The sequence below is a fragment of the Phodopus roborovskii genome, unplaced genomic scaffold, assembly GCF_943737965.1.
Source record: "Phodopus roborovskii unplaced genomic scaffold, PHOROB, whole genome shotgun sequence".
NCBI lineage: Eukaryota > Metazoa > Chordata > Mammalia > Rodentia > Cricetidae > Phodopus > Phodopus roborovskii.
The window spans coordinates 10543619-10568311 of record NW_026125444.1 but is presented as its reverse complement, the minus strand read 5'-3'; the positions used below and the strand labels follow the sequence as shown (position 1 = coordinate 10568311).

Sequence of the window (24693 nt, the reverse complement as noted above, 5' to 3'; positions counted from 1 at the left end):
ATTATGATATTTGTGTCTGTAATTTCATCATGGTTGTTATTTTGATGTATGTATACCTGTATTTTTTTATGTTATTGAAAAGATAGGATAGTATATAATTTAGTGACTCACCTGGCAACGTGGTCTTGTAGCCTACAGAGTTCTGCCATGATTTCATTCATTGCCAAGACTGTTTGGCTTTAGATATTTATTGACCTTTATATCACTAAGAGGAATTTTCAAGTTCTCTTATAGCATGTAACAATAGAAATTGTGGTAAGAAATGTTTATAAACTCTGACAATTATCCATTTCATAATTTTCATCACTTTATAACAACATTCCTGAGAAAACAGCTGATTGGAAAAAAGATTTCATTTGAGTTCCTGGTTTCAGAGTGTTCAGTCCAGTGGTTGTTTCAACTGGCTTCAGGCCTATGGCATAGGAGAACACCATGGTGTGGGAGCCTGGTAGAGGAAAGAGCCATTTGGCTCATAGTAGGAAGCAGAGAGTGCAAAGGGCCTGGACAAGATGTATCTGTGTAGGTATGCCTTCTATGAACTGTTTACTCTGGTGGTCCTCACATCCCAACAATGCCATGTTACTATTCCCTCAAGGAATTACATTAGTGATTATGTGAGACTCCTCAGAATCCAGCTACCTCTCAACCACATCACCATTCAGGCACAAATTTCAATATGTGAACCTTTTGGGAGGATGCTACTCTATCTCCAAACTACAGCAGTAAACCAGTTTGAATTAATTTAACCATATGAACATTTTTCTTCAAAAACATATTCAATATCTAAAACATATAGTCAGTATATGTTTTAAAGTTTAAAATGAATTATATAGATGAACTATTCAATTTTAAGTGGAAAAATAATTATATATAAGAAAATACTGAAATTCTAACTTTTTATTGACATTAAAATGTGATTTAGAAATGTGATTAACTCCTATTTGGCATTGTTATCAGGGCCCAGAATTTGTGGCTAAATAATTGTAGGCCCTAGGGGAGAACCTGTTACTTTTACTTTAAGTGATATTACTATTTAAGACATTATTAATCCAACTAGTAACAATTTATTGTTATACCATGGATCAATGTACTGCTCAGTCTTATCAAGGAAGCATCTTTTTTCAGTGCTTAATACAGAGACTTGCATCTAATTAGGCGCAAAGAATGAAACATTGCAGAATGCTCAGCCCTAAATGGGGCTTATATATAATATCTTGTCTTCCCATATGTTGTGCATCATTGATGAAGAGGAGGCAGAAATGTTATAAAAGCCATGGATGGTAGCTGTTAAGGAAGCCATGTTCTATGGACACAAGGCAGTTGTTGCAGGAATGAATTCCCAGCAGAGTGCACAAGACTTCTGAAGCCTCAGGCCAGGCAAAACACCAGCCCAGAAAGGGGAAATGTGCACAAAATCCTACCTCTAACTAAGACATTACTGGAAATTGATAGCTCTTAGGACAAAGAAAGTCGGTTTTCTAGAAGAATGTGGGCCCTGGTGGGTTGACTATTCTCCAACAAAGGCTAGGCCCCCAAGTGTTTAAGAGTCGCACAAGCTGTAGTGTTGTTTTTAAGATACCACTGGGTGGGTAGGTGTCTTAGTTTCAGTTTCTGCTGCTGTAAGAAACCTGACCATGTCTAGGGGGCTGGGGTGGAGGTTATGGTGGAATTTGAACTTAGGGCTAAAAAAAGCCTTGAGTAAATACTGAGGAGCTCAGTGAATTGTGCAGCGAGCTGCATTCCTCCATGGCTGCTGCTCTGTTCCTGCCTCCCCATTTCTGCTTCTAGTTCCTTCTAGACCTGAGAGTTGTAAGATGGGATAAACCCTTTCCTCTCCATGTTGCTTTTGGTTGTGATGTTTTATCACAGCAGAAGCAACCCCAACTAAGAACAGAGAAAAGGGGATGTGTCAAAATGCATTGTATTAATATTCTGAAAGAACTAATGAACTGAGGAAAATATGTAATTAAGCAAAATAGCTTAAAATTTTATATAGGTAAATTTTGATTTAAAAGAATTAGGTTTCATCATGGAATTTTTCCAAGCAAGTTCTGCTTTAGTTGTTTCAGCTACAGGAAATATTGTGTAAGTCAACCAATTTTTCTTAGTGTAACTGTTTTTACTTGCAAGTAGCTTAAAATTTAGTCTCCCTAAGGATCCCATCCTTGTCTTTGCTGCTTTCTAATATTTGTGCAGAAATGGTTGACAGAGCATGTAAGGCATCTGCAACAGGCTTGCTTATGATATTAAAACTGGAGAAAAACATAAGATCCATCATCAGAAAATTGGTTAATAGAGCCTTATGAATGGAATCTATTATAACCTTAATAATAAGTTTATCAGTCTACTTACCAGATAAAGATGTTAAAAATTACATTAAAAAACAAAGTACAGAATGGGCAGCCATGCCCCAGTGAAACTTAATTATTCTACCATTTTTCTTTACTCTTTGGCTCAAGTATGTTAGTGTCAGAGAAGAGTTTGATGTGCTTAGGACAATTGTAAAATAATTGAGAAGTGTTTAACTTTTTATCTATCAAAAATTTCCCTTCTGTAAGTATCCTTTTTCTTAAAGATTTTCATAAAACTTCCTTAATTTCTTGTGTTCATCAGGAATCCCGTGCTAGAAAGTTTTCATACCGTTGACATAATACCTGAGCTAATTTTTAAGGGAGCAAAGGGTTAAATTTGGCTTATGGTTTTAGAAGTCACAGTCCATGACCAGCTGCTCCATGGCAGCAAAGGCACAGAGGAGTAGAGCTATCCAGGTCCTGGCTGCTGGGAAGTGGAGAGGAATCTGAGATGCCAGGAGCATCCCTTGTGAACCCTCCTCCTCCAGCCAGGCCCTGTGTCTTAATATGCCATTCAGTGTGGACTCAGAACAGATCAGTTCAAAGAAGTTAGCACCCTTGTGACCTAGCCACTTCTCACTAAAGCCACCAACTGGAGACTGAGCTTACAATGGTAAACATTTGGGGATGATTTCTATCCAGAGTACAACAGATGGCATGCTTTAAAATACCTATATTTAACATTGTATAAAAGCTTTATGTGTATCATTATTTATAAACACTTTGTGTGATTTATTGTTTAATTTCTGCTTGTAATTTTAAGATTGGCAATTCTCATTAAACTTAATTCCATATTTTTAGAGCTTATTACATTATTCAGTTAAAGTATTGATGCTTTTTATTTGTATTAGTGAAGCCATGCATGTAGCAGTATTTTTTCAATTTGTCAAGTTTTATAAATGTAACTTGTATTTTACATATTCACATTCCCAGAGGCTTTGAGTGTCTTTATAGTATTTTGGTTTACCATTAAAAGGACAGTTACTGATCAACAGACAAACAGATGAAGGACAAGGAGACACACTTGTTTAATGTAAGAGAAGGGTACCTACCTCATAGTAGCAGAGATCAAGGGCACAGTTGTATGTATAGAGTAATAGGAGGCAGATAGAGAGGAGAAGAGAGAGGGAGGGTAGGGAGGGAGAGAGAGAGAGATTGGAAATGGCACAAACCTTTTGAAACCTCAAAGCCCAACTCCTGTGACATGCTTCCTCTAACAAGGCTACACCTCCTAATTCTTCCCAAACAGTTCCATCAACTAGGGCCCAAGTATTCAAATGTGTCATCAATCTATGAAGACCCACACTGGGTCCTCGTAACCCATGAGCCATTTCTCCAACCTACAAACATTTTTAACCTTTTAACCAAATGATATTGAGCAATGAAATTTAAACATCCTTTTCATATCACAATTATATTACAGACAGCTTGAAATTTTAAAACCTCCAAAAGAAATACAGATCCGTGTTCATATAATCTCTACTAAATGAAGGCCATGGAAATAATAAGGTTCATAATCAAAATGACTGAACTGGCAGACTAGTGATTTTAGGCTAGTTGTTTTATAAAGAATTAAGCAGGAGGTAAATAGCAAACAGTTGGTAGGATGATTTCATGAGATTCTTTCGTGCTGCTTATAGACCTGGGGTGTTCACTGCACATGCCTTTAAATACTGAGCTTTGTTTTTTCTTCCTTTCTCTTTTTAAATAATGGAACTTTATTTGTAATATCAGACATGCGCAATGCACTGTGAGCACACATACTCCCATCACCCTCTCCTCTTCTATTTCTGCAGATATCCCATCTTTTCCTTCCCAACTCGTACACACTCACATTTTATCTTTTGTTCTTGTGCCTGTAGCCACCACTACAGAATGGTCCTGATGGCACTGTCCATGCTGCCATCAAGGCTGACACCAGTCACCCACTCTCAACACTTGGAGCAGTTATGAGTCTCTGCATTAACTACTGCCCACTGCTAAAGGAGGCTTCTCGGACCAATGATGAAACCAACACTGATTTATGGCTGTGAACATAAATATTTAGAAGATAGTTTAGCTGGTACTTAGTTTCTTAATCACAAATTATATATTTATAACGAGAAATTGAATTGGGAAATTTGCAAGGCTCCAATGCAACCATTTTACTGCTCAGGATTTTTTTAAACATACTTCAAATACAGAGGTTAGCATTGTTGGGGGATTTTTCAGATTCCAGGTTTGACTTATTCTGCAGCTATTTGGAGGTAGTGGAAAATATCCAGCTCTTAAGATGGAAAGGCAGGGATGGTAAGAAATGAATGTCAAAATATATAGTCAACAAGCTGTCATCTGTACTCTACTAACCTATAAGGTCCAAGATGGTAGGGGCTTTGGTTACTGACATTGCATTATTGCTTGCTGCATGTTTTACATTACCACTCTATAATATAGGCATTCAGTGTGCTCAATATATGGGGTAGTATAGTAGTTATGTGGAATAGTATAGTAGATTTAATATGTAGCATTATGTGGTTGTATAATTACTGGATAAAAAAACCAATATTTATCTTGGCTCTGGATAGAAATTCCAGTATACTTAATAGTATAATGCATAATTAATGTTAGTTATTTCAGTTGTGAGAACCAACCGTGTTTTCATAGTCAGGAAGTCCTGCTGTCTTCATAAAGGTGCTTTGTACATATTTAATTCATTTGAAGATTTACACTGGAAGTCTGACTCCTTATAAGTCATGTATCCATACAAGTACAAAGGGGCAGTGTATTTTGAATCAAGAAAATTGATAGCAAGTGTAACATCTCCTTTTATTACTTAATACTGAAAAAAGTAGTAGGAAGAAAATAATGAGTAGTAATTTCTGAAAGTGTTGGAACATGCCAGTTACGTAGGAAATAGGGAGATGTGTTGATGAACACTGAAGGTAGACTTACTGCCTTCTCAGCTCTTTCTAAGACTTTTTCAAGGGAATATGAACATGTGAAGTTTTAATTCATTCATTATTCTAGAATCGTAAGTATTTCCTTAATGTACATATGTTCTTTTCTTTTTGAGTTTTTTATATTCCATTTCATGAGTATGAATATTTTGCTTGCACATATATCTGCTCGACAAGAGTTCCTGGTACTGCAGAGGCCAGAAGCATCAGATCCTCAGGATCTGGAGTTATATACATAGTTGTGAGCTGCAATGTGGGTGCTGGGGATCAAACCTGGGTCCTCTGGAAAGGCAATCAGTGTCCTTACTATCTAGCTATCTCTCTAGTTCCTTGTTCTTATTTTTTTTTCATAGGAGAAATTATCATTATTTTTCATAGGAGAAGATGGTATCAATCTATGCTCATATAGGGAGGTGTAAGCATTAAGAAGTACTATAGAATTCTGCCATACTATTTGTTCCCCCTCTTTAAATTTGCACATTGTTAGTATTTTTGTTTTATGTGAAAGAGGATGATGCTTGCCATGCCACATATGTTGAGTTCAGAGGACAGCTTTCAGGAATTGTTCTCTCCTTACACTGTGATGTGGGTTCCGAGGGTTGAACTCAGGTCCTCGGGCTTGTGTGGCAACACTTTGGCTTCCTGGGCCACATCACTGACCTGAAAGCTGCACCTTTTGTAATGGAATTCAAACATCAGTCTTCTGGTTTGTTATCATTGGGCCTCCTGGTATTCTGGCTCTCAGCTTCTCCCAGCCTGAAAGCACGCTGTTTTTGCTTTCCTCACTTCATAAAATAGCCTTTATTATTAACTTTTCTTAACTCAGAAAACATTTGTGTAGATTATTCTTCTACATTACTATGAGGTCATGTAATATAATGATTTGTTGCCTACCAAGCTCTAACAATTACCATACTGGTTTGGGGCATAGAGCACTTGAACCAGGTTCTATGTTCTAGATTAATAATTCCGTTCCACATGTTGTATCACTTGGTGTTTACATGAATCATTGCTTATTCTGATATGTATTGATTTGGTCCCTCTTCTGACTCCCAAAGATCCTCTCCTTCATCAGCATTTCTAGCCTAGTAATATTTCTGTAATCTTAATTGTGAAAGACAATCATGGTATTGAAATAAGATCAACATATACCTGTGGGTGTATGTGCATGTGTGACATAATGTGGTGGATACATTTTGAAAATAATGAAAGATAACCATGGTATTAAAATAAGATCAACATATACCTGTGTGTGTGTGTGTGTGTGTGTGTGTGTGCATGTATGTGTTTATGTGACATAATATGGTGGATACATTTTGAAAATAATGACAAGTTCTGCTGTGCAACCATCATGTAGTAATGCTAAAAATAACTCCGTGTAGCTGATGCATTTCCAGACTATGTGGCATTATCATTCTATATGCAGCCTACTGTTGAGCAAAACATTATGCACTCTGTGATTGTTTGTGTATACATACTGTATATCTCCTCTATATATCATGTATTTGATGATATATATATATATACATACATATATATAGTGTACATATCCTTTGTGTACCATATATGTAATTTCAGTGATTTTATATACATATATATATATATGATTTATACATGAATACATATATTCACTCTATTTTTATGTATCTGATAAAAAAGTGATACAGTTATATCTGTTGAAGACAATTTACTAAAAGTGCACATCTATAATCACACAGGGCACTGTAAAGCTAGCAGGCAGGGAGAAGCTTCCAGATGAGTTTTAGCTTGGTTAACCTATGTCTTTCAAGCAAGGTGTATGGTATCTTTGGCAGTCGTGTCTTGTCTTGGTGGGCAACCAAGAGAAAAGGCAGTAATCTGTATTGTTCTGGGAACTTCTAGGCTTCCCTGAACAACAATTCATATGGAGGCATCCCATTCCTGGTACAAAGAGCAGCATTGTTTAGCTCTGCAGGATATCTCCCTTCCAGTTATAGTCTTTAACTTACATACTTTAGTCTGCTTATAAAGTAGTAGGTTTCAGTATGGTTCCCATAGCTCCTTTACTTTGGTTAATATTTTCTGACTGCTCCATGATCTCCTCTGTCCCACCACCCCATCCCTATTGAACCTTTCAGCTCCCAGAATTCCCTTCTCGGCTTTCATGTTGCCTGCACACTTGTAGGGTAGCCTTGACATTGTAAGTGTCTGATGAGGAATTAAGAAGATATGCCATAGGAATCCTTCCCAAACTTTCCAACCAGACTCCTGAGCCAAACTCAAGCCTGCGCTTTTATATAATACACTGAGAATCCCTTTCCTCTCATTTTGATCTAATTTTATTTTATTCTTTTTCGTGTTTGCTCTGCCACAGACCAGAACTTGGAGTCCTTTTTAGAGAATTCTGAAATAGAAATTAGCCAACACTTTTACCCTATTTGAACCCTTCTTTCTGGTCTCTGACTTTATTTTCAAGAGAATGGCTTTCATATAGTTGCTGATTTCTTCAGTCTATATAGCCTTTACTGTTGGATACATTTTTGCAATATTTTCAATAGTGTAATAGAAGACAGACACATAACGTTTATCCATTTTTTAAGATACTTGTTTTTGAGGTTTAACTAACTTTCTGAATAACATTTCTAAAATAAACATTCATCTTCATGCAAGTGATAAATTGATTGTTTTTGACATAATGTTAAAAAAATTGGCATTATTTAGTGTTTTATTTTTAGCCTGAATCTGTATTTTGTTAAACCCCATTTTTTTTTTTCCTCTCTTTTGTGGCATTTTGTTCAATGGTGCTTTGTTCATGCTGTGCCAAGTTTCCATACCTGTTATCTCTCAGAATTTCAAGAAATACTGATAAGATTTTTTAATATCAGATGTGTGCCAGTTGAGTTTGTCAATAAGCTCAAATGAATTGGTGTGTGATAAAGATAAGATGATATTAATTAAAAGATAAGCCAAGAAAACATGTTATTTTGTTATGGTGATTTGAAAAGCCAGATGTCAACAGACTTATTTCCATCCCTAAGAGAATGTATTGGGAAATTAGCTGCAGATTGTTCAAAAATTTTATGAAGCATATCTCATTCCTTTTGAAAGATACTATAAAATGTCATATAAATAAATACTCTAAGAAAATTGCCTTTGCTTTTCAAAAATTAAAGACAGGTTTTATTTAGTAAAGGCTTTGCAAAAGTGGGAAGAGTAAACTCCTATGGAATGTAAGAACAGCTTTCTACAAAACCATATCCTGTATAGACACCCACAGCGGTTTCCCCATTCACAAAAATGCTGTTGCATTGTTCATTATAATTAATAAAATAACAGATCTCACTAGCTACTTCTATAATACATTTTCCTCATCCTAAGTTCATATAGCATCCCATATTTTGTAGATCAGTATGCTAATTTTTGAGCAGCTGAATAACCATTACAAGCTATAAAGCTTACTGTTATTTTCCTTTTGATCGTGCCATCTGTCAGAAACAAAAGCAAAAATGAAAAAAAAATCTCATCAAGTCAGAAAAGATTCTCCATTGCTTAATGCACCTTTTATAGAGACATGCCTATCTAAGGAATAAATTAATAGCACATATTAAAGACAATCTTTCTTACTTCGTTGCAGATGGGGAACTCAAGGAGATTTCAGCACTACCCACCCGCGGCCTGTGGTCAAAGTGAAACTCTTCACAGAGAGCACAGGAGTCCTGGCCCTGGAAGACAAGGAACTGGGCAGGGTGAGTTGTTCTCATTCCTCACTGTCCAGGGTGTCGGGCACTAGCATGATTCTAAAGAGCATCGACCAGTATTTCTCAGGTGAAACTTATGCTCATTAAGTATTTAACATTTGACTACCAAGATGGCTCATAGGGTGACAGTACCGGAAGCCAAGCCCTGTGACCTGACTTCAATCCCTATAGTCCATATAGTAGATCTCCATGTGAAGCATGGCTGGTCATGTAACCTCCATACACACCACTGCATGCAGTTTCCTCCATGCATACACATGCATACGCATACCAGGGCACACACAAAGTAAGTCAACAAATGATGGGGAGTATATAAGACTGCTTATTTGTAATTTTCCATAAATCTACATTATAGCTATAATCTACTAATCCTAACTATGTATAAACCAGAATATATTGTTTTATCTTTGGATGCATAAGAGGTACCCATGAGCTCAGAGTCACAGCTCCATTTCCTCTGGCTGCTGAATGTCATTCACACCAGCCCACTTGTCCCTCCTGGTGAAATATCAGTCTCTGCCTCTGCAGGATGGAGAGGGACAGCTGCCAGCTAAACAATCACAGGGCTTATGTAGGACTCCTTAGGGCAGAGTTTTTCCAGGGAGAAGATTTTTCAGCGAGGGAATTGGTCAGATTCCGATCCCATTGAGCTTGGCCGAGCTCAGATTGGCTAGATTTTGTGCTCAGGGAATGGTTCGTTTTCCTGCTCACGGATTGGTTGCTTTCATGTTCAGTTGGCCGGGAGCAGATTTGCCTCTGGTTTCAGGGCCAAAGTGTGTTTCTTTCACTGATCCTTTTTGGCTTTTTGCCTCTAGTTTCAGGGCTGGGGGATGTTTCTCTCACTGGCTCTAGTTCTTCTTTGGCTCTGGTTTCAGGGTCAGGATGTGATTCTTTGGTTGTAGTTTCAGGGCCAAAGTGTGTTTCTTTCATTGGCTCTGTATTCAGGGCTAGGGTGGGTTTCTTTCACTGGCTCTGGTTTCAGGGCCAGAGTAGGTTTCTTTTGTTTGCCCTTTTACCCTACAAATCCTTCCTTAGTACATTTCCCTATACTCACTGCCTTCTATCTAGAAGACATGCCATATTCCACATGCCATTAGAGGATTTAATAGTCAACACCACCACCCAGCCTGAAAGTGATATTAAGTGTACTTTTTCTATTTATATAAATACAGTGTAGAAATAGTAGATGCCAATTTCAATGACATTTAAGTGCTAAGGAAAATTAGTCTCTTACAGTTGATTACTCTGTGGAAACAGTTGTCTTTTAGAAAACTATAACATCTTTATTTCTCAAGTGTAAAGCAGCTTTTATACTTGTCATTTTCTTCAAATGTTTCTTTTGTTTGCATTTCTTGAGCATCAAAGTAAATTCCCTAGGGACTTACCATAGAGTGTGTAAGCTTTGTTTTTACTCTTGATGAGAGTAAAACACTATGGCATAGCCAAAAAGCTGACTGGGGGGCATGTTGGCTTATAAAGCCTAGCATACTATTCAGGCTACTGTTCTGCTTTCCTCCTTTTCTGTATTATTTGTAATTAATTCCTCCTCCATTATCTAGTAGCCTTAGTGATTCTTTAAGCCAAAGGTAGCATGATTAGCTGAAGTCCCATACATGTTATTAGAACAAAAAAAATTACAGTACCACCCTAATTGTTTAGTTTATACAAAGTGAGGAATAGATTTTAAATGTTGATTGTGTAATTAACCGTTGTAATGGTTTTAATAAATAATCACACTGTATAAATTGATAAAAATCACCTGTGGCCTTTTCTTAAATCAGACAAAATTTACATTTGAGAATTTTTCATTTTTTATATAATTTTTTATTTAAATTTGAAGCTTGTTTTACATATCAATTCCAGTTCCCCTGTTCCCCCTACCAACTCCCATCCCATCCCCTTTCTGCTCCCCAGGGAGGGTGAGATCTCCATGGGGAGTCTTCAGAGTCTGTCATACCATTTGGAGCAGGACTCAGGCCCTCCCCCATATGTCTAGGCTGAGGGAGTATCCCTCTATGTGGAATGAGATCCCAAAATACATTTCTATACTAGGAATAAATACTGATCCACTACCAGAGGCCCCATAGACTGTCCAGTCCTCCCAACTAACACCACATTCAGGGAATCTGGGTCAGGCCTATGCTGGTTTCCCAGCTCTCAGACTGGATTCCATGAGCTCCCCCTTGTTCAGGTCAGCAGTTTCCATGGGTTTCTCCAACCTGTTCTTGACCCCTTTGCTCATCACTCCTCCCTCTCTGCAACTGGATTCTAAGAGTTTGGCTCAGTGTTTAGCTGTGGGTGTCTGCTTCTGCTTCCATCAGCTACTGGATGAAGGCTCTAGGATGGCTACTAAGGTAGTCATAAATCTCATTATCAGTGAAGGGCATTTAAGGTATCCTCTCCACTATCGCTTAGAGTGTTAGTTGGGGTCATCCTTGTAGATCTCTGAACATTTCCCTAGTGCCAGATTTCTCTTAAAACCAATAATGGCTCCCTCTATTATGGTATCTCTTTTCTTGCTCTCCTCTATTCTTCCCCTGACTCAATCTTCCTGCTCTGTCTTTCCCACCTCTGCCCTCTTCTCCCTTACTCCCTCTGCCCTCCCCAGTGTTCCCAGTTTGCTTGGGAGATCTTGTCCCTTTCCCCTTCTCCAGGGGACCCTGTATTTTTTTAAGGGCCAGTGCAATATCTGAATTCAGAAGGCAGCAGGGAGCTGCTGGTGAAATCATAATTGTAGGAATTTTCCCCAATTTGACAGCAAAGTTTAATATCCAATTTTATTGAAATAGCCAGTGCTTGGTGACTACTGTCTTAGATATTAGATTTATACCATTTACTGCAAAATGAAATGTGGATTCTGTTACATTTCATCTGTCTAACTCAGCTCCCTGTACACAGGAGACCTTTCGTTTTTGTTATTAGAGTGTGCTACAGTTTTCCTGAAACTGAAAAAGCACACACACACACACACACACACACACACACACACACACACACACACACACACACAAAAACCCCTGTCCTTCTTCAATCTTTATTGAGATATCTCTCAAGAGAATTACAGTCAAACCTCAGCCCCTGTACTAGAGACAAGAATCAGAGACAGGAAGGTGAAGGATCAGAAATAACATGTCTGTGGTTGATCTCCTTTCTAAATATTATTTCTAGGACAAATTGGTTGTGTCTGGTTTATAAAGCAGGTGCTTTCACTTTTGAAGGAAAGGTGACTTGATCCCCAAACACCAGTTAGTGGTTCCTCAGTTAGTTATCTGTCACATTCTGAGAAGTGACCAAGAACTTCATTACAGTAGTAGCAGAAAGCACAGCTTGCCTTTGTACCAACAAGAACAGCTGAACAAGTTGTGGATTTGCATGTCCTCATGGTAGAAATCTGAAGGGCATTGTAGCCTAAAAGTTGACATTTCTCTGCATCCCAGGACAATAGAGGCCTTGTTCTGTCCATCACAGAGCACACAACAGGCATAAACACTGCTCCAATTATTTACTATTAATAGGGTGTTTTGTTCTTGCATTGTAATTATATTTTGCACTTTCTTATCACAGTAATGACTTTGTTTGATTACTTGGCATCTATACTTTGATGAAGAATCGGTTTAAATATTTTACCAATCTTTATTACTGTAGGTGTTATGCAAAGTATTTGGACATGTCTTGAGTGTATATTGGTAGTATTCACTCCCCCCTCAATTTGTTTTGTTTGTTGGTTGGTTGGTTTGGATTTTTAGGTTTTTTTTTTTCTTTTGGTTTTGTTAAGACAGGGTCTCTCTGTGTAACAGCCTTGGCTGTCCTGTAACTTGCTCTGTAAACCAGACTGACCTCGAACTTGTAGAGATCTGTCTACCTCTGCCTCCAATGCTGAGATTAAAGGCATGTGTCAACCATCCAGCATCCCCTTCACTTTTATCCTTTGTTGTCTCTGATGCCATGTGCGTTGCCTCTTTAAAAAAAAATTAATTCATATTTTATTCTTTGAGAGATCTATACAAGTACATAAAGAATTTCTGTTCTTCTCACCATTGTTACCCTATCTAGTCCTCCCCTCCTTCTTCCAAGCAAGTTTACCTCCTGCTTTCATGTCTTCATCATGTGTTTGTGCCACTGACTTCAAACATGCTTGCCTGCATGAGCATCAGAGATTTACTGAGTCATGGGCAACGTTATCAGTGACAACACACTGAAAAAGTTGCCATGCCTCTGCCAGGATCACTAACTGCCAGTAGTCCCTCAGGGAGGACTGGGACCTCATAAGCCCTTCTCACCTTCATCATACAATGTTGATGAGCCAGTCTTGAGTGCCTTTTATAGAAGCTATGGAGCATTCTTAAGTGCACCAGTTAGGTAATTTCCAGAAGACACTGTTGCACAGTATTGTACCCCAAATGGCTCTTACACAGTAGATTGTCCTCTCTTCTATGAGAGCCTTGGGATGGGGGAGGTTGATATAGTTGGCCGGTTTAGAGTGAAGAATGCCTCCATCTCTTGTTCTCTGCATTTGGAAGACATTGTGAATCTCTATATTAAAGATCCTCTGGGGGGGAAAAAAAAAACAGTTTTGCCCACCAAGACTTAAGACTTAGAACTACACTAATCTTGATTGAGGGAGCCATTATGGAGTTAGGGAGAATCCTAGAGAAATTCTCAGGAATCCACAAGATGACCCCAGCTAAGACTCCTAGCAGTACTGAAGAGGGTGTCTAAATGGGGCTTCCCCGTTAATCAGATTGCTGACTACACTAATTGTCATCATAGAACCTACATCCAGTAATTAATGAAAGCAGATGCAGTGACACATAGTCAAACATTGGGTTGATCTCCTGGAGTTCAGTTGAAGAGAAGGAGGAGATCATATGAACAAGGTGGGTCAAGAGCATGATGGAAAAAACCATAGAGACAGCTGGCTGGAGCTAGTGGAAGCTCATGAACTATGGAGTGAGAGCCTGGGAACTGCATGGGACTGAACTAGGCCCTCTGAGTGTGGGTGACAATTACGTGTCTTGATCTATTTTGGGGGCAGGGTCCTGGCAGTGGCACCAAGACCTATCCCAGGTACATGAACTGGGTTTTTGGAGCCCATTCCCTACGGTAGGATACCTTGCTTAATCTTGATATAGGGGAGAGGGGCTTGGTGCTGCCACAACTTGGTATGCCAGACTTTGTGGACTCCCCAAAGAAGTCCTTTGTGGAGTGGATGGAGAGGTGGAAACGGGGAGAAGTGGAGGGGGCAGGAAAAGGGAGGGATGGGGAACTGGGATTGGTATGTAAAATGAAAAATAAATTTATAGGAAAAAATAATGTATACTTGAACTGTTTCTTACATGGTAACTCTTAAGTTATCTCACCATGACACAGAATACATGTTAATATGAAAATATCATATCTTAGAAAATAGATATGTGATTTCTCTGACATCTCTACCTCCATGAAGTTTGGGTGGGAAGAGCATCCAGCTTGGCTTCTTTGAGTGTTGGTAGATTTGCAGCTAATTCACATTTCTGTGTAAATTCCATGAGTCAGAAATAAAGTCTTTCAAAATACACATGATTCAAATGAGTCTTTCACAGTAGCTACAAGGACATGAGGGAGGGATACAGGCCCTTTCTTTGCCCGCTCAAAGGGTCTTCCCCTCTTCCTGGGCCTTGTTCCCTTTCTCCCCTCTATCTTAGTGTCTCATCTCATGCCGCTCTGCGTTAGTTGAGTTTTCTTGACCTTGCAGACCTCTCTCTTCCCTCCCCATTGTTTACTTGACTTCTGACTCTTCTACCTCCATCTTTAAAATGAGGAATTGGGAAGGTTCTCATTAGTCTCATAAGCATATTTAAGCTGTGACTGCCTTAGCCCCTACATAGACTTTGACTAAACAATAACTGTTCTCTGACCCCTTTCAGCGTGACAGTTAGCTTTTAGTACAGCTATTGACCGTGAAATATAGTATGTAAATGAATTAGTGAAACCCAGAATACTTCTCTCCATTATATGCCCCACATTCTTGAGTTTAAGGATACTCCTGGTGGTATCCATGTTTGACACTACCTGTTCCTACACAGCAAGCAACTTGGCTCTAAGAATTCTCATCATTGATAATATTCAAATAGTAAGAACAAAGCTAAGTGATTCATACAGTTTGTAAAATAATTAAAGGGATACTGTGTTAGACTGAGAAGGAAATGGGAAGTTGAAAGTGTGTGTTGTCATGAAAGAACCTCCCTCAGCTCCTTCATTTAACTCCAGTGTTGAGTTATTTACATAACGGGATAATGCCTAGCTTTTTAGGGTAATGTGAAAATTAATTTAAATTTCATAAATCACTCTGTGGCACTCTGAAAGGGTACTTATAAATGACAGCACTATTATAACCAGGCCAGGGTTTTTATAAAGCATAATAAAGCTGCTCATGCGGTGTCCATGATGGAAACTGTATCAGAAAGTAAATGCAAAGGTCATGGCCATTCATAATTTATGGCTGAAGGGAATAGATCAAGGATAATCAGGATGCTCTCCTGTCTAGATTGCTTTTAAGACACAGATGTCACCATGGTGGGATATATAATTCCTTCCAAAGGAAAGTATGAAATCAATACTTTTCAGGCAATACAAATGATGTATGAAAAAGACAAAGGCCAATATCCTTAATTGACCATAAAAAGCATAGTAACTGGCAAGCTTGATTATGTCTCTCAGAATCTTTAAAAAGCTTTGAATAGAAGAAAAAAAGACCTTGATCATTTGGGCTATGGAGCCTGAAATTTGTCAGAAATATGTGTGATGCTTCTTGTTGTTTAATATTTACATTTATTACAATGAAAGTTTAGATTTTTGCTTTAATTACAATTATGACTTAAATGTGGGATAAAACAGTACACCTGAAACATTTAATACAGGTACAGTTCTTTAAGAATGTGACAGATAGGTCTAGAGAGATGTCTCAGCAGTTAAGAGCACTTCCAGAGGACCCAGGTTCTCGATTCTCAGCAGCCACATGTTAGCTTGCCTGTAACCCCATTTCCAAGGAATCCAATGCCTTTTGCTGGCCTTTGCAGACCCTGCACACATGTGGTCCCATAAACTCATCCAGGCCCTCACACATACACATACACATATTTCGTACTTAAATCTTTCTTCGAGTAAAATATGGCAGATATAAACACCACATATAAGTAAGTACATGAAGCTAATGATAGAAATTTGTACACAAAGATAACTTTGAATCATTGAGGGTTTCTTTTTCCACTGAAATCTCCGCTTTCATTATCTATGTTCGTTTCTTGTTTTGCTGTAACAAATTATCAGAAAGGTAGTGGTTTTAAACAACATGCATTCTTTACCTTGTAAGTTTGAAGTCCTTAGGCTTTATCGACTTGCTGCAAACCAGTCAATCGCCTGGGAAGTGGGAACATCAGCTGAGGAATTTCCTCCATCAGATTGGCCTGGAGGCAAGACTGTAGGTCATTTTCTTGACTAATGAATGACTGGTGTTGGAGGGCCCAGCATCCTGTGGGGGTGCTGGCCCTGAGCCAGTGGGGACATCACCACTGAGCAGGTGGTGCTGGATGTAAAATAAGCTGAAGCACCTTTCCTCTGCTCATGCTCCAGTTCCTGCCTTTGAACTAAGTGATAGCTTGTGATGAGGACGTGTAAGCCACATAAATCCTTTCCCTCCCAGATTGTATTTTGATCGCTGTGTTTATCACAGAAGCCAAAGAAGCCACTTACAGCAAAGGTCATAAATCCAGAGTGCCCATCTGTGCACTGGAATCAAGGTGTCTGGTTTGCATTCCTTTGGTGGGAAATGTTACCCTTCTCCTCCAGTTCTGAAAGCCATTAGTATCCTATGGCTCATGGCCTCCTCTCATTTCCAAAGCCAGCAGCGGATGGCACACCCTCTACCATGTCACATCTCCAACACTGATTTTTTTCCCCTTTAACATATAAAACCCTTTGTGAATACTGTGGAAATGGTTAGGTTGGTATAGTGCTTTCTCTGCAAATATGAGGACCTGAGTTTTACATCCAGTGGCTGGGCCAGGCATTGAGCACAGAATCCCAGCACAGCAATGATAGATAGGAAGATCCCATGACTTGCTGTCCAGCCAGTCTAGTCTAATCAGTGAGGTTTCGATTTAGAATTGGTGAGAGATACTATTTGGGAAAGAAAATCAAGGCAAATGACTGTGGAAGACTGTAGTGAGATAGTCCTTCTGTAGCACTGACCACGCCCATTGGGGGTGGAGCCATGGGCGGAAGTGACCTGTGGAAGGAGGTCGGAGGGGGCCAGGAAAGGCTCTCTCTTTCTGGCGTGACTAGGACAGGAGAGGATCGGGTTGAATTTCCTGGTGTTCATCTGTCTAGGTTGTAAGTTATTTCTCCCTGAATAAACATCTATTCGGCCTATTTGTTTATCCTGATCCTTATTTACCGCGATAGAATACAACTTAAACTGACCTTGCCTGCAGGAAAATACATGTACAATGCACCTGAAAACATATGTGTATACACATGAACATATTATACAGACTGGCATACACATAATCCTTTTGGTGAATACATTGTCCCCACCTGAATAAATGAGACAATCAACATCCTTAATTTCTGAAACTTTAACTTCGTTTTTGCTGTGTAACATAACGGTTTAGAGGGCAGGACCAGGGTATCTTAGACAAGTTAACATTCTCCATATTGCCTCCCAAAAATGGAAAGGTGGCAGTTTCCTATGTTAGCTGTCATGTATCCCTGGGTGGACTTAAACTCAGAAAATTTCATCTACCTCTTAATCCTGAGTCCTGTCCTAGGATTAAAGATATGGGCCACCACTTCCTAGCTTCTGGTTGCTGGGATTAAAGCTGTGTGCCTGGCTTCTGTGGTTTGTGGCTGACTTTGCTTCCTGAATCCTCAGGCAAGCTTTAATAAATTATAAATAATATGTCACCACACAAAGGAGACTGTGTCATCCACTGAAACTGAAGTTACAGCTGTTTGTAAATCATGTGGGCACTGAGAAGCAAACTCACATCCTCTGTAAGAATAGCAAGTACTCTTAACCACTGAACCAACACTCCAGCCCCACACTGGATTTTCTTATAAATCCTTGGCTTCTGACTTCAAATATTAAGTCCTGGTTTTCTTAATTCTTAAAGAATGATGAGGCGTGGGTTGTAGTTCACTTGATAGAATGCTTGTGAACATGTGCAATGTCTCCAGTGTGGTTTAAAGTGGGAATACCTGTAATCCCAGCACTGGGGAGATGGAGGAAGACAGAGAAGTTCAGTGTTATACTTATTAGTTTGAGGCCAGCTTGGGATACAGGAGACTTTGTCTCAAAAACAGTGGTGTTTCATAGGGGCTTCTCCTTGACTTTTGAGGATATGAGGTGATTTAGCATGACATAAAAATCAATGAGTGTCTACACATTGGTTGACATCATCTTGATGACAATCTGTGGAAGCTGAGGCTATGTCCAGGTAGCAAGGGAACAGATGAACAACCAACTTGAGGAAGAGCATGGACCCTGTGGCCTTGGAAAAGTTGTTAGCATCAGAATTATGAGCCTTCACCAAGGCCCCACTGTTAAAGCGTTGACTTCCAACACAGCCCGCTTTTACTTCTCATCTCCCACCTAATTTCTTTCTGAATCCCTACGTTCTTTTAGACTTCCAAATAAAAGAGAAACATCTATGAAGAAATGCTGGGAAATGACAGTAATTGTTTATCTAACACCTCTGTCTTCTAGCTTCTTTTGTGTGTGTATATGCCATTGTCTGTGTATCTGTGTATGTGTTTGTGTATCCCATTGTCTGTGTGTAAGGAGTATGGTTTTACCGCCTGGTCTTGTCCTGCTGCCACGCCAGCCCCAATTAACACACAGAGACTCTGTATTTGATATAAGGCTATTGGCCAGTTACTTGTTTCTTATTGGCTAGCTGTCTTAATTATTAACCCATTTCTATGTATTTCCACGTGGTCTTACCGAGAGAGGAGGAATGGCAGTTCTGCTTTCTCCAGACTCTCCATCTTGGCTCCTCCTTACTCCTTCCTCTTTCCTCCTTGTCTCCTAGTCCCTCCTATCTTCCTTTCCTATGCCCAACAGTGCTTTATTCATTAAACTAGTATGAGAAACATATTTACAGAATGGCAACTCCCATCATCTGTGTGTGTGTGTGTGTGTTCTAGTCACAAAGTTTAATTAATGAGATAGACAGATGCACATGGCATGGCTCTGTCTTTCATCAAGATATCTGTATAGAAGAAAAAAGGACCACGTTAGTGGGTTCTTAGAGAAACATCTTTATGAGCCCTATATTACTGCAATACATTTGTGACATTTGATTTTTGTCTTGTATATTAAATTTGACCGTTTTTTAAACTTTAAAAAAAATCTTGTATTCTTAAGCACATTTTTAGCAAAATTGCAAGTCATTTTGCCCTTTTTAGTGTGTGAAGAAATTTGTTGCCTTTAAGATAAGACATCATAACATTTTTATGTCATGTTAACTGGCAAGACATTTAAAGTGTTAGTGGCAAGAACACCCTAGAAGTAGTAATGCATATATAAAGAGAGGTTAAAAGAAACAAATAGCAAAGAACAAATGTATGTAAATGAAGTTAATTCTTTTGCTTATTATGATGGCAAACATTAGGCATACCTCCTTGTATCTGAACTAAACATGATTGAATTTGAGTTAACTTAACATGGAAAGCAGTTCTTTAAGCATCTATTTACAGTGAAAGTTTCACAAAGCAAGCCATTGTCTTAATATTCAAACTATGACTACTAAGCGTTGTGACAAGTGAAACCTTTCTGCAGTCATAATGGAGTGCGCCTTCCTTCCACATAGTCATTCGGGGCTCTAGTTTCTCTCATTTAGTTCTTCTCACTCCCCATAGCCATCAGTGCTTTCTCTGCATTTGGTGAGCAGAGTAAGGAAAGTATATCTCTACAGTAATCATCTCACCTCAGCATGACATGTTGCACTCTTTGCCTGTGGCAGTAGCTAGAACTTTGACACTCAGATGCAGGAAAGACCAGAAAGCGTGGCTCCCAGCTGACTTGGTGCTCTCTAATAGTAGTTCTTTACTAGTGAACCTGTGGATCCCAGTGGAGTTATCGGATCAGCAATGCTTTGGCCTCTAGTACCAAATGTTTCATTACCACCACTCTCCTTCACCCCCATATGCCATACAGGAGACATTCATTTCCACTGCATAGAGGGGAAGCGCTTGGAGTCCAGTTTCTTCATTACATCCTGTCCAACACTGCACAGGGTCTACTTGCAGTCCTGGAAGCTAATTAACCAATGAAGAAGTCCTTGCTGCTACTGTATCCTCTCTTCATCCTGCCCTAGCACAGATTTAATCTGTCACAAGAACAACAAAAGGGAGACCCATCGTTTCCTCTTTGAAAGATGGAAAACTAAGATGTACCTGCCCAGGAACATAAGGAAATTCAGCCATCAGGCTCTTTGAAGACTGTTTCCTTTTAGTGGCAGTCCTCACAACCTCTTCATTAGAGTGATGCTGTGGGTTGGAAAGAACTGCTCTGCCCTGTATTCCTCGTGGTCCTCAGAGTTCTCTGCACCTTTGGATCCTCTTCCTTGCAAATATTCATAACCAAGTCCTGCAAAGGAACACCTTTCTTTTTATTCAGTTCAGGAACCCAAGGACTATTTGACAATTCAGAGCCAATTTGCCGGGGTAGTTCTCTTAGAAGCACATATTACCTAACTGTATTACTACATGTTTTATGCATCACAGTGATCATGCCTTTACCTGACTGTATGTCCAGAAAAACAAAAACCATGCCTGGGGTGTTGAAACTACAAGGGTAGATGCCGCTAAAGGAAAGGAATGTGGAATGACAACAGAACTGTGAGTTCAGAATGAACTCCTTTTGTTTATGGTCATTTATGTGTCTTTGGTTTTGTTTGTTTCTTTGGAGGAAAAGCCTTGTTGTATAGATATGCCCGGCCTGAAATTCACCATGTATTTCTGGCAGGCTTCCAGCTTGTACACGATCCTCCTGCCTCTGCCTTATAAATACTGGTGTTACAGGCGTGAAGCAACATACTCAGCTCTGCTTATTTTTGTCATCATTATTTTTTTTGTGGAGCTGGGAATGAAATCCCAGGCTCTCCCCATGTTTTACAGGGTCGCTACTGCTGAGTTACACCAAGAAGCCCCATGGACAGCTTATTTTCTGATAAAAGAGCAAGTCAATAAGGAAAGGATAGCTCAGTTAACAGAACCTGAAGGGAGTATAACACAAGCAAATTCTGTTTTGTTTTGTTTTTGTTTGCTTGTTTGTTTAATGACAGCAAAGAAGTCAAACTGATGGTGACAAATATGTCACAAGATTGACAAAATCAGTACCTGACTGCCTGATACAGGGGCAGAATAACAGCAGGGAAAATTGATGTTAACGGTGCTGGGAGTTCTGAGGACCAAAGGCCCCAAGGATCTTGGTGTGGCTAAGCCACACACATTCTTACATATCTCTGTGTCCTCACATATGGGGCAAAGGTTGCTTGTTGAAGATCAAGCTGAACAGTAATCTTCCTGCCGACTTTAGTCTGGAGGTGCCCATAACAACAAAAATGGGCTTGAAATGATCATACTCAATTTGCAGATGATCATTAATCTGTGATTTCACTTTAAGCAGTTACTTTGAGACATTGTTTTATAATGTATATAACTTTTAGGGAATAAGAAACTTATAAATTCTTAAAGTATTTACTTCTTTTATGCAAACTTTTAAATTGGGATACTTTTCAACAAACACAGAAGGAAGAATTAGAATGAATAAGGTTATAGGTAGCTTATGTCAAATTAATGTTTTAAAAAAGAAAGAGAGGGACGATAGGAAACTTTTTCCACACTTGCTAGGAGTATTACAATGATGCTTTGCCTTAGTCTTTGATTTTTTTAAATCTCCTTTTCGTTGGTAATATTTTTTTGTCAACTGATTTGGATCAAAAGTTAACCACATTTTTTAACTCTACTGCTATTTAAGAAATGAACTGTTTAGTATCTCACTGACTATTCCAACAGTCAAAACGAATGAATTTCTAGGGTGTAGGCACACTTTGGAAAACATCTAGAATGCCATTTAGCCTCTCCTTGAATGTCACTTATATACCAGAGTCTGTAGATATTCTGAACTTAACTGAGCCTTTAGGATAGCCTTGAGCAAAGACTCAGCATAGCATATATTGCTGGAAAATGGCAATGTGATAATGGTTTGAGACTTCTTTTGGCTATGCTATGTTTGCTAGAGAAAAAGAAAGCCTTGCTTGCATATTTTTTCCTGAATACACCCATTTACATGTAGGATAAAAAGTATCTTTGGAGAGTAGAAGACACCCTTGCGTCTTGCTTTGAAAATATTTTCACATACCTGACCATGTGTATGATTCTTCACTTTGTATCTAAGTGCCAGGCTCGTGTTCCTTTCCTGATGACTTAGGGGTGCAGATGACTCAGTGTGCTGTACCTTACATCTGTTTGGATATGGTTACATTTTGAAGAAGTCAAAATTATGTGAAGGGGAAAGAGTAATTTCACTGTGGCAGGGAACATCACAGGAGCAGATATCTCTTTCCTAAGATGGCTTGGCAAAGTGAGGTAATATCAAATTGTCACCTGTTAATTTGGTATTTTGATTAAAATATGACTTTGTTTCAATTATAATGTCACTTTGATAATTCTGACAAGAGGCAGTCAGGAAGATAGACTTGGGTATTGATCTAGAACTGAAAACATGTTATGAGCATTCTTTTCCACCTGTAATTGAGTTGATTTTCTTTAATACAATTTTATAAGGAAGATATTAAAATACAAGACATATTTGTACAGCTTCAATAATTGGTTTTGCTTTTTGTGTGTTTGCATCTGTAATTTCAAAGACTTTTTTCTCTGAACTTCTGTGCCCTGAGTTGTTTGGAATAGTGTTGAAATTATAGGTGTCCATTAAGTATTTTTCAACTGCCAGCACAAATGCCACATTTTGTGCTATTAACTCATTATGAAGTGACAGAGAAAGAAAACTCATTATGTGATAATAGGAAAACTCATGCTTGTCAAAAACAAATAAATCTATATGGAAAATACATACAGTGGTCCATCAGACATATTGTCACCTTCTTTTCCAATAGGAAAATGCTTCAGAAAGTTTTAGTTCTAATTCCTGGGGACTCTGTATCATCTACTCAGAGGCCTTCTTTTTCATTGCTTACAGGTGATACTATACCCAACTTCTAATAGCTCCAAGTCAGCGGAACTACACCGAATGATAGTTCCCAAGAATAGTCAAGATTCTGACTTAAAGATCAAATTGGCAGTGCGTATGGATAAACCACCACACATGAAGCATAGTGGGTGAGTAACATACTCTTCCCTGGAATCATTGGACATTGTCTGTCTGTGGAAGAAACCAGTGTATCAGACATTCACATGGAATTTCCTCAACGAACTGACATGTAAGTTGTCTACATTGCAAATCCAGGAGTATCTCTGTGTAGATTAAATAGATATTCAGTTAATGCAACTATGTTAGCACCAAACAGTGTTGCTTACTGATTGTATTGGTATCATATTGTTATGAGGAGTCCACCAGTGATGACCACTCAGACACAGTATATAGCCATCTGGAAGTCCTTATTACAGCCACTGGGGGACTTCTCAGGACCGAAGTATAGCCATGAGCATGCTTTTATGAGGTACTTCCCCTGCAGGGTTTACAGCAGGCCAGGGAAAACGATCCACGCAGAGACAAGAACAAAACTCCACTCAGCCTGATTTTGCTTTAACAGGCACTGGTCCAGGACCTCTAGATTCTGGCCCAGATCATTTTACTTCAGTCATATTTAAGCACAACACAATTTTGGAAAAAAGTACTCAGATTCTAACAATTAACTCAGTCCCAAGTGCACAATTTAAGACGCGTTTCCATGGAGATTCTTTACAAAGTATGTCTGGCATCTTTCACAAGAGTGGGTACTGTTGACTAAAAGATAGTGCCCGAGATTTAGGGTCTAGTGGACTTGACTGGGGCAAACATAACACCTGTGGGTGTCAGGATTGGCCTGGTCCTAAGATAACAAAGAAGTCACTTAGATTGTTTTAAAGCACAAGTGACATCATTCTTAAGAGTGGCTTTTAATACATCCCTTAACTGATGGAAGCAGATGCAGTGACCCACAGCAAAGCACTGGGCTGAGCTCCTAGAGGTCAGCTAGGGGGAGCTCATGAACTCTGCACTAACAGTTGGGGAAACTGCCTTAGTGACAGTTATGTGACTTGCTCTGTTTGGGGGACTCCCCAGGCCGTGGGACCAGAACCTATCCCAGGGGCATGAACTGGATTTTTGGAGCACATTCCCTATGGTGGGATACTTTGCTCAGCCTTGATGGGGGGGGGGGTTCTCCCTCAACTTGATATGCCAGACTTTCTTTACTCCCAAGGAAGTCCTTACCCTCTCTGAGGAGAGGAAGGAAAGTGGAAAGGAGGAGAGGTGGGAGGGATGTGAGTTTCACTATAAGAGTGAAAACTAAATCCGTCCGGGAGGCTACTGATGGAAACCCAGGAGGTAAAGAACCTCTCATCTAGGGATCGCCACGTCTAACACAGCTGTCATCACCGCTAATGTCCTCTTTCTCCAGT

At 39.2% G+C, this 24693-nt stretch overlaps 1 protein-coding gene across 8 annotated transcripts in view; it reads left to right on the top strand.

The window, feature by feature from the left end:
• The window catches only part of Cadps2 (calcium dependent secretion activator 2), a 481095-nt gene that overhangs the window by 249204 nt on the left and 207198 nt on the right, over positions 1–24693 (top strand). For all 8 annotated transcript variants that reach the window (XM_051175754.1, XM_051175752.1, XM_051175755.1 and 5 more), the window contains exons 7-8: positions 8901–9012; positions 23270–23409. In XM_051175754.1, the coding sequence (XP_051031711.1) occupies positions 8901–9012; positions 23270–23409 (252 nt within the window). The remainder of the gene's footprint in view (positions 1–8900; positions 9013–23269; positions 23410–24693) is intronic.